This window comes from Atta cephalotes, assembly GCF_000143395.1.
Source record: "Atta cephalotes unplaced genomic scaffold scaffold00007, whole genome shotgun sequence".
NCBI classification, from domain to species: Eukaryota; Metazoa; Arthropoda; class Insecta; order Hymenoptera; family Formicidae; genus Atta; species Atta cephalotes.
The window spans coordinates 5635815-5646521 of record NW_012130071.1 but is presented as its reverse complement, the minus strand read 5'-3'; the positions used below and the strand labels follow the sequence as shown (position 1 = coordinate 5646521).

The 10707-nt window shown below is 34.2% G+C and overlaps 1 protein-coding gene across 1 annotated transcript in view; it reads left to right on the top strand.

Moving 5' to 3' along the window:
- The first annotated feature begins 8352 nt into the window (after positions 1–8352).
- The window catches only part of LOC105627007 (synapsin), a 3531-nt gene continuing 1176 nt past the window's right edge, over positions 8353–10707 (top strand). The window contains exons 1-4 of the mRNA XM_012208289.1: positions 8353–8471; positions 8975–9302; positions 9806–10059; positions 10418–10553. Of these exons, the coding sequence (XP_012063679.1) occupies positions 8353–8471; positions 8975–9302; positions 9806–10059; positions 10418–10553 (837 nt within the window). The remainder of the gene's footprint in view (positions 8472–8974; positions 9303–9805; positions 10060–10417; positions 10554–10707) is intronic.

The window sequence follows — 10707 nt, the reverse complement described above, 5'->3', positions numbered from 1 at the left end:
ACGGGTACGGTAACGGTACGGTACGTTAGTTGTCTTAACTTTAGTATAATAATAAGTAACGTACGTATTAGTACGTACTTACTTATTATATATATATATATATATATATATATATATATATATATATATATATATATATATATATATATATATATATATATATCTGTAGAAATCTCATAAAATATTTATAAAAATTTTATATTCTTTATGACATCACCTTGACACATTTTTCAGTGTCAAATATAGTCTCTTATTGATGATCTGACAAAGATATGAACATATACATTATATGTAAAATAATATCGATGTTATCTTGTAATAATAGTACAATTTAATAAATAGTAGGTCACAGAATATTGCTGCATGTTGCATATAGCACAAAGATGTCTAAAAGATATTTGTATTTTTTAATTATTTACTTTTACTCGCTATATTAATTTTTATTTGCTTGAAATAAATCGTATTATATTTCATTTAAGAGACATTTTTATAGTTCATTTTTATAAGTTCTTGTAGTAATCACGCAATTTAATAAATAGTAGAATATTAAATGAAAATCAACGAGATTAAACACATTTGAGTGAAAAATGCCATATTCAATTTGTTTGAATTAGATACTGTAAAAATTCACAAGAAATATTATTAGGCACGAAGCGTCGCCTTAACCAAATATAGCGTTTATCACTCAAGTGTTTAATAAATAATAGAATATTGCTATATATTGCACATAGTATAAGATGACTAAAAGAAATCTGCAAGCATCTCTCGATTACATATTTTTACTCGTTTAAAACCGTATTATTTTTTATTTAATAGATTTTTTTTTAATAATATAAGATATAAGTTTAGCTATTTTTCAACGTCGATTTTTTCAATAAGAAACTTTTCAATAAAAACTCTGGCAGATACATCAATATTGCAAAGAGTTTATTGTTGCTGATGGGTTTTGTCTCAAGCTTCATATAACGTCCCCTCGATAGAATCATCTCTCAAGAGACGTCACACTTCGTGTTCTTAATAACGTCCGGAAATTGTATTCAATCTCGATAAATATTCGCCCACATTCTCCGGGAGTTTGATTTTCGTTCCCTTTAAAAAAGAAACATTCATCATCGATTCAATCATTTTGCAAGTTTTTAAATACAATCATAATATTTCCGCTATGAAAATCCCTTTCGTTTTTCAGAGGGTGGCTCTTAATGGCGCAAAGGTCGTATTTGTCGGGAGGGTTCCGAGAGCACATAAAGCAAGTTTCATCTCCAGTCGGCAAGTAGGCGAACCGTGTTTGACATGCATCGAACAATCTCGTGCAAATACCAACAGGCAGACGAGGGCTGCTTCCCTTTTTTTATTTTCACCTACCTATGCTATTCTTCTCGCGCAGAGCCGGCGACGAATTGCGCGAGCAGGGAGCTTCACGAGGGACGAGAGGAGGTTGGTAGATGATAAGGGGTTGCGCAAGCGCCGGCGTATCGATCAGGGTAGCCCTCCGGGCGACTCCCTCGCGATTCTCCGCCGAGCTTCACTGCTTCATCGGCAAACTAGTGGGTAGTACACGCACGCGACACAGGTAAGTGGTTATAGTTTAAGAGTCGCATGTTTGGTGAGATTTTCAATTCCGTGCTTCGTAAGAAGGTCGATCCAGGTGAGAAATGGTGATTTCACGTGAAATCGCGATTTCCTCAGAACACGCCTTCTCGTAAAAGCACTTTGCCGGTTCTAATCGCGTAGAGTACGCAAGGTGACAGGCTGGTGGCGCGCACCACCTTCACGTGACGATTGTCTTCGCCGAGCGGGGTAGTTTCGATTCTTCTCTCGGGGTAGTTTCAACGTCGCTCTCGATAGTCGCTCGATAAGGCTGTCGATGAGACACGCAGATAACGTCGTTGGAATAACGTTGTGGGAACAGCGTCGCGGTCTTTATAACAATAACGAATCAGCGCAATCGAGTACTCCAGCAAATTGCTTTATCTAGCAAAAGCTCGAATTAATGTCTTTGCGTAGCGAGAGATCATCAAGGTAAGTTTATACTCGCTCGTATTGACGGCGAGGACAAGCGACGTGTGGGCGGTCGCTGATAAATGGGATCATTATCTGCTTGAATGGAGGTGTATGTATTTTGATACGCGTAGTACAGTTTTCGGATTTACGTCCATTGCGCAAGATTCCGGTGTCTCGTTTGGATGGGGTACAATCGATGTTCAGTCATAAATAGTCGGAATAGTCGGAGAAACGAGAAACGAATGCGATAATTTTAGCAGGGGTGACACATCGAATTTCGGGAGACGAAAAAGTAATGGCGAATGCGTGCGTTTTACAAAGTGGCATCTTCATTGATTTTTTTCTTTGTTGAATGAATTTTAATTTACATTCCAGTTCTCTTTGATGAATCTCTTTCTAATCTTCTTTTTGTCATGACATTAATAAAAGAGGTATATTCTTGCGAAGTCATGGTCGCTGAGATGAATCTTACGATCAGCATAAACGAGAATATTCTTTTGTGCGACACCGCTTCTTTCTTTTTATATGTATGCTTAAATATATTCTTTTAAGAGGATTTTACCTATTTCTTATTAGAGTATTCTAGTATTAATAAGTGGGAATTTATCTTTGCAATAAAAGCAGTTAAAAATAACGATCTTTAATATCGTAAGTTCAGATCATGAATCACGATATAGAAATTAAACCCAGAAGTGCTTTTACTAAGTCTAGAATTTTTCATCTTTTGAACGAAGTGAGGTTGATGAGCTTAATTTATATTAATGAATTCGGTCGTTAATCTTGTATGTACAATAATCTATCATCATATAAATGTCAATACATTATCATATTACATTAATTACGATAATAAATGCAATCGAAAAGCGTTAGTTAAAGAAAAACCTGATTGTCTTGTTCTTATAATCTATTTTTAGATTATAAGAATTTATTGATTAGTCTTGAAAAGTACTGTAATAAAAATTCGATAACTATAATGATTGCATTCTTCAGCTTAATACATTATACACGGATTAACGGATTCTTCTGTTACGTAATTTCTTGTAACATTTTATTTTATCTCAATCCGAGCAAAATATGTGATAGATATATCGAAAGATAACATGCAGGAATTTCATTAAGATTCCAAAGTGAGTCAGATGCGGAGATTAAAACAAGCAAAACACAGCAATCTTTTAAATGAGATCTAATCTTCGTAATTGCGTGAGTTCAAACATCACTGGAAGTACAATAATCGTAATCCGTTGCATTTGGAATTATGAAGATACGTAATATACAATTTATATCAGTGACGCACAGAGCAACATTTGCGCTAATTTTAACACGAATATTTTGAGATATTCGATCATCATTAATGTAAATTCATGATTCAGCATTTATCCCATTAATGCTTATATTATTACGCTGCGGGAAATTTTCAATTAATATATTCTCCTAATTTAACGTAGAGATGCTTCAATATTTTATAATTGAATCAAGAGTTTACTATTTGATTATTCTCACTCCCGTTAATCTAGTCTCCCGTTAAATTTCAACGATTTTGTCTGAGTGAACAGACCCTCGGTAAGCCGAACGTATCGATCCTTACACCATCTGTCATTTAATGGTGGTTAAATGTATCGGAATAGGATTGGAGTATAATTATTTATATAGCCGGTATTACTGCGATATCTGTATTAACACCTGTAAAATTACACAGTTACATACTACTTGCTAACAATGAATGATCCTTCAAAATATTATAGAGGATTATTCTTTATATTCTTGAGTCGTTAGGAAATATGAACGAATAATCATCATTCTTGCTTTCAATCGATAGTAATATTATACAGTCAATATTTTATTTCCCTCCTTACTTTTTTCGATATCTGTCAGAGGAAGTTATACTTTATGTCATACTTTTTTTTTATACATTTATCGATTATTTTTCTATTCTGGAATAACAATTGAATATCTCAATTTCTGAAGCTATATTTTATTTTATAATTAAAGCGTTATTACAATTCTAATTCAGATTTTTAACTACACAGAACTTTGTATCTGGTAACTTATTATCTATTATTAACATACATATCAGGCTATTGTTGTGACTTTCTTGATTGTATGTAACATAGTCATTATAGGAATTCGATGCATGCAGCGGTATTGTGCGTGTAAAATGCTCGATGAGCTGTATCCACAGGCGTAACTCATCAACACGTAATGGCTCTATAACTCGTTTACCACTTTGTGGTCTAATAGGTAGGTGCTATTCGCGGCGCGAGGATAATTCTATGCGATGTCTTACACCAACCCGCAAAACTTGCGAAATGTATCACATGGAAATTGGTACAAGTGGAGTAATCTTATTTCTCATTGATTCATTTGATTTGCCTCTCTATAATTTTACTTAAATTATACGCTCGCACGATTTGAATTTCCTGAAGCAACAAAGCGAAGACGAAGCGACTTAAAATCACTATAGCATGATAAAATCCGAAGATTTGAATTAAGACTTTAAAGAATGGCCTCGAAATGAAATATGGAATGCCTATGACCCAGATATTCATTCACCTGCAAGCTTTATGATAAATTTAGAATTTTCTCTTCGCAAGATCTTGATGCAAACTCATCACTCATCGTATACTCTTAAATATTTCTTAACCCTTTCTTTCTTTAAATCTCAATTTAGTCAAGTTTAATTTTAAAATGCTAAAAATGCTCTTATATTATAGTGTTTAAATAAATTATGTTTAAATAAATATATTATAGTGTTTCAATAAATTAAAAAAAATTTAATGTTATATAATAAAATCTTTTATAAAATGTTTCGATGTACAAAAAAACAATCATTTTACTCAGTTTGATGTGAAACATGAAACTAAGAATAAAATAGTGGGAACATTCTGCAAGCTGTTTGTTTGATTATCAAATCGAATCGGGAGGTTTCTCCTTTCGAGTAACACTTCAAGAAAGTTGAATGTTGGAGATACACGCAAACTTCACCAGTTCTGCGAATCGTGCACGTTCTCCCTATTATCGGAGAAGTACGGAAGAAACAAATATTAATAGTCGGAATGTATCATTGCCTCCTCGACGCTTCTTTTCCCGCGATGAGCATAGAATTATCCCGCGAGAGCTCTTCAAGAAAAGGTGCGCTCTACCCGTTGATACGATCAACGAAGCAAGTCATAGAAGTAGCGTTTCCGTGCCGCGCGTTCCAAGAATACGTAAATGCTGGTGTACTCGCGCGATGCCATGAAGCATTTCTGAAATTCCAAGCAAAATCGCGCCTCGACTATCGATTTTCATGAGCCTTATATTATGAGTCATTGGTCACACCGGTTACATCCGTAACTCTTCCCTTTTAATGCATAATACGAGATTTCGAAGTACCCTTTATACCTCGATTTAACAGCAGCAATTTTTTATCGTAAAACTATTAGAAAATTTAAAAAAGAATTTTTAAAATTAAAGTAAGATACCATTGGAAAAGTTGTATTTATTCTATTGAAAGAGTTTTCAAGAGTTTTTGGCAAAGACTAATGTTTTTTTTTTAAGAATAAATCATTATGTTTCTTCTTAAATATGTTTTTAATGCTTCAAATATATACGTTAAACAGTGTTATAAAATACATATTTAAAACATATTAAAAATATCAATTAATAATGTTTTAAACTATTTAAAATATGTTTTTTATCTACCCTATAAATTTTACGTGAAATTTTACTGGATTTCTTTCATATTTCCGCGAATGTCTCTCTCTAAGCTTAAGCATTCATAGAAAAATAAATCTCATCATATTTTTGATATCATAAGCTGTTAATATTATAATGTGCACAAACATTCACAAAGCATAACATAAAGAAAATAACAGAATCACGAATGGGTTTTATAATCCTAGCTTATTATTTCCGATACACGAGAGAACCCAATTATGAAAAGATGTCTTGTACAATAAAAATGTATCGTTTATAGCAGAAATAGGTCATTTCGTTTAAGCCACTCGAATCAAAAAGAAATTTCTCAGCGTTATAAAGAATCCAGGTATTATATATATCAGCACTCAGGTATAATATTACCTTGTAGAAAATTGAGTTATATTAAAAAACCTGAACCTTCATATTTAAAAAATAATTAATTTGCTTTGAATAATCCGAAAATATTATAGAATAGAAATAAAATTTTTATGAATTTGGATTGTTGTTAAATTATAAAATGTATATATTTTGATAAATAAAAATTCTACATATGTTTATTTTTTCAAATATAGAAAAAACAATATAAAAAGTATAAAAAATTAATAATAATTATTGTATAAATAATATCGTTACTTAAAATAAAAAATATCGCATTCTAATTTATCCATAGATCCAAATAATACAACTACCTGCTTATACAACTATTTATACAATTACAGTCTTATTTACGTAAATAAAAATCAGGAGACACGATAATGCCTCGGTAAGATAAATGCAGCGTCTATAATAATTACGAGTATAATCGATTCAATTACTCGGCATTTAAATCCTTTTCTCTCTTTTATTTGCAGATTTCAACTTGGATTGTTTATTTTCTCCTTCCTCACCTCCTCTTATTTCATCCTTTCCTTTCGGATTACCTTACGTTGAAATTTATCCCGCGACGCATCAAGCAAAGAAAACCCGTCCCATCGATCTGGGATCTAGCGACACGATCCATCGATCCACAACGAACGACCTATTTCGCGCGTCGCGACGACGTCGCATCATCAGCAGTGCAAGGATCATCGCCACGACAAAGAACTGAAACGGGTTATCTTCTACATCGCTAACGGTCCGAGCAACGAAACCGGGAGCCGTTTCGTCGCAGCAACGAGCTCGGTGTAACCATCAAGATTACCGGCCGCGGCGGTTGCGCCAAGTACTGTGGTACAGCTCCATCACCCGGCAACATTTCATTCTCAAGTTTTCGTCAGTCCTTCACCTCTAATGTCAACTACCTGAAACGGAGGTGAGTCGTTGGTACATCTGTCAGATCTGTAGGACTGACATTTCATTTTGCGCTTATTAATTTTGTAGATTTATTCTACGGTGCTGTGCATGTTTATATATGCCCAAAGGATTAAAGTCATCTTCTATATATTTTTCGTAATTTTATTGATGCAAGCATATTGAAAAATGTCAGTCCGAATCTTGAATCTGCATGAAACGAAATGCATTTTTTGTATTTTATATTGTATTGCGTTCGCCAATCTTCGCCAATCTCGGACTGATTTTATGGAATATTTCTAGAACGCATGGGATCGGTAATGAACTTGAGACGATACACATCTCTCAATACTCATCAGAAAACATTTTTACGGATGAAAATAAGCAATTTACGTGACTTAATCTTATTTCTTTGTTTCGTTACTGCGTATAAATGTAGCAATAACTTATAATTGCGAATAGCGCTCTATACTCTCATTATATTGCGCGCTTTAATGTACTTTTAATGTAATTACCGGTCTGTTATCGGACGAGATTCCTATAATTAAAATCCGGCAAATGGAAATATTTCGACCGAAACGTCGTTCTATCTGCTGCTGAATACGTTGTTGAAAGGTATATACTTGATGAAAACTTATGTATCACATTGCCGAGCTAAATCCTGTTTTTATGAGTGGAGTCTCTTATGTGGAGTCAATTTACGCACACTGGCGTGTGCATGATAATGATCGGCCTTTAAAACAATGTGCGCGATACCTCAATATTCTGCACACTCTCGGCGGCTCCCATAGTGAAGAGAAAATAGATTCCTCTGTCTAATTAGCCGGACACGAATGCTTACCTGAGTTGGCCATTAAGCAAACAACAACATGTCAAACTTTCAGTGTTGAAAAGTAGAATTGCTGAACTCGACGCAAAGATTCCCACACTAATTTGCGAAATCATTTACGCGAGGATTTCTGTTAAACCTATACATTTGCATAAACATGAAAATATACTTTTAATAAAAAATACTCTTTATATTCTTTTATCTACAAGTATATAAAGTAATGTTGATATAATAGGAAACTTAAAAAAGATTTTTCTTTACTTTTTTTATATTTACGATATCGAAACTTCGTTCCTATAAAATTAATTCTTAAAAATCTTATAAAATTGATTCTATAAAATCCTATAAAATTAATTCTTAAAATAAAAATTCTATAAAATTAATCCTACAAAATCCAATAAATTAATTCTTAAAATACTGTTAATCGATTGCAAAGAGAGAGTTTTAAATATCAAAAGAGATCATATCGAGATGTTTGGGAACCTCCGCGTACGTTATTGATACAGAGGAGAATTTAAACACACAGTACCTTAATGTTCTTATTAAAAATTTCAAGTCCTTCGTGTTCGACAAATATGGATATGTGCATGTGGCTCGTTAAAAATACCGCTTCCAGCATTGCCCCAAATGCAGCAGCCTGGACGCACGTCATGATATCAAGCCATCGCACTAATGTTGCTTTACCCACGGCAACGTTAGCATAACACTACCTTTCCTCCTTCATCAGCGATATCGCGTTTTTCATCTCTTGCTTTATATTTATGACGTAAATCTCACTGTTACTTATGAGTAATCATATTTACACGTAATATAAATCGATGATGTAAACGCGCAATAACGTGGTTTCGTGCGGATATCCTATAGGCATTGTTCGCATTTAGGTTGCTCAATAAATCATTTGAGCAAAAAAGAGATTACCATCTAATGGATGAAGAAAAAAAGAAACAAATATGCTACTTTGAACTGAATACGCCGTGACCATCTATTTTGCAATCGAAATAGACGTAAGATCCGCAGCACGCATGCAGCGGCCGATTAGCGACCGTCTCATTGCCGACGTCATCTCCATGTTCGTCATCCCATCAGCACCGAATGGCTGTGATCGATGTGCATTTAACGCAGTCAGATATGAGTGTCAGTGCGCGGCCTGCCGACCGATTGTCACTGTCACGACGACCACCATAGCTTGTCTTCCAGGTTCTCGTCAGGGGACCTAAGCTCGGAGCTCGATGATGAGCCCAACGCGGATCCTGGGATGGCCACCGTGGGCCGGCAGGACTCGTCTCAGCCGTATCAAGCAGTGCCAGATCGACCCTTACAATCCCAACCGGGTCCGATATCGCTGCCAACTCAGCCGCCGATCCCGGGTGTTCCACCTCAGGGACCGCCGCAGCCCATCGGCGGCGATCTCAGTCTCAACTTGAGACCTGGCTCGCGGACCACTAGCGCACCATCCTCGCCAGCGAAGACACGGGAGAGTTTGCTCCAACGGGTACAGAGCTTAACTGGTGCCGCCCGCGACCAGGCAAGTCAATTTCATTTTCATTTTCCTTATTTAAATTTATCCGACAATTTTGATCTAACAGACTCAGATTTAATTCAATGAAAAGTAATTTCGTCGCTTAACCATTATTAAAATGAACAAGAGACAGAATTATTAATAATTAATTAAATAATAGGAAAAATCCTATTTTCAGTCAAAGCAAATATGAATATTAATATTGTATTAAAAACGAGATCCTCTCTATTTGATTTATTCTTATCGATCTAATTTTCATTTATAATTATTTAATAATTAATTTAGTTATGAATAATTCTGATTAAATAAGTAATATTTCAAAATCTTTCTCAAAATATCTCTTTCAATATCTTTCTATTAGTTCTGTGTTTTCGAAACCTTTAAATTTGGCTTTCTCAAAAGCATTTTCCTGTCATTCATAGAGAAGTTAATTATAATCAATCTTCCGTTTGGTCGGAATGTTGCAAGCCGAGAATGTCACAGTATGTGACAGTTAAAATGATGCGTAGGGTGCTTCTATTTTGGGAGCGGCGGTATCTGGCGCAACCAGAGGCTCGTCATACAGCAAGGATCGATGCTTTACTTTGCTGGTGATCGATGATCAGAATACTGATTGGAGCAAATACTTCCGGGGACGCAGATTGCATGGCGATTATGAAATTCGCGTGGAACAGGCGGAATTTCGAGAACTGTCCCTGACGGCAAGCGAGGCGGGCACCATAGTGTCCATGGCTGTCTATCGTAACGGGACCAAAGTTATTCGGTAAGATGAAATTGGAATATTTTTTGAGAATAGTTTCTGCATCCCAATCCTTTTATTGATCCTTAAACTAAAATGCATGATTTAAATAGTTTAACATAACTTTTATAATTTTACTCTAACAGTTTAATATTACTCTGCGTTTCTCCTAAACAATCCAAAATTAAATTATCCAGAAATAAATTAAAATAATAATTTAAAAAATTTAAAAAGTTAATATTGTAATACATAATGTATAAAAAAACTTTTAAATAGAACGTTAAATATAATGACATAATGAGATAGAAGTAAATTTATTATTTAAAATATTAAATCAATATCAAGCATCGGATATGTAGTATCTATCATTATTTGTTATCAGATCGTTCAAACCTGATTTCGTATTGATACGTCAAAATCTACGAGATGCTGGAGAAGATTACAAGAATCTTCTTCTTGGTCTGATGTATGGCGGTGTACCTAGCGTTAATAATCTCACAGCAATTTACAACTTTCAGGTAATGTATTATTATGGTAAAATTATCGTTTTTATAAATTCCCTAATTATTATTTATAAAACATAATAAAAAAAATAAAGCTTATTAAGAATATTATAGTTTCAGTCATCTACAAATAAATAAAAATCTTTAACAAATATATGTTAATATATTT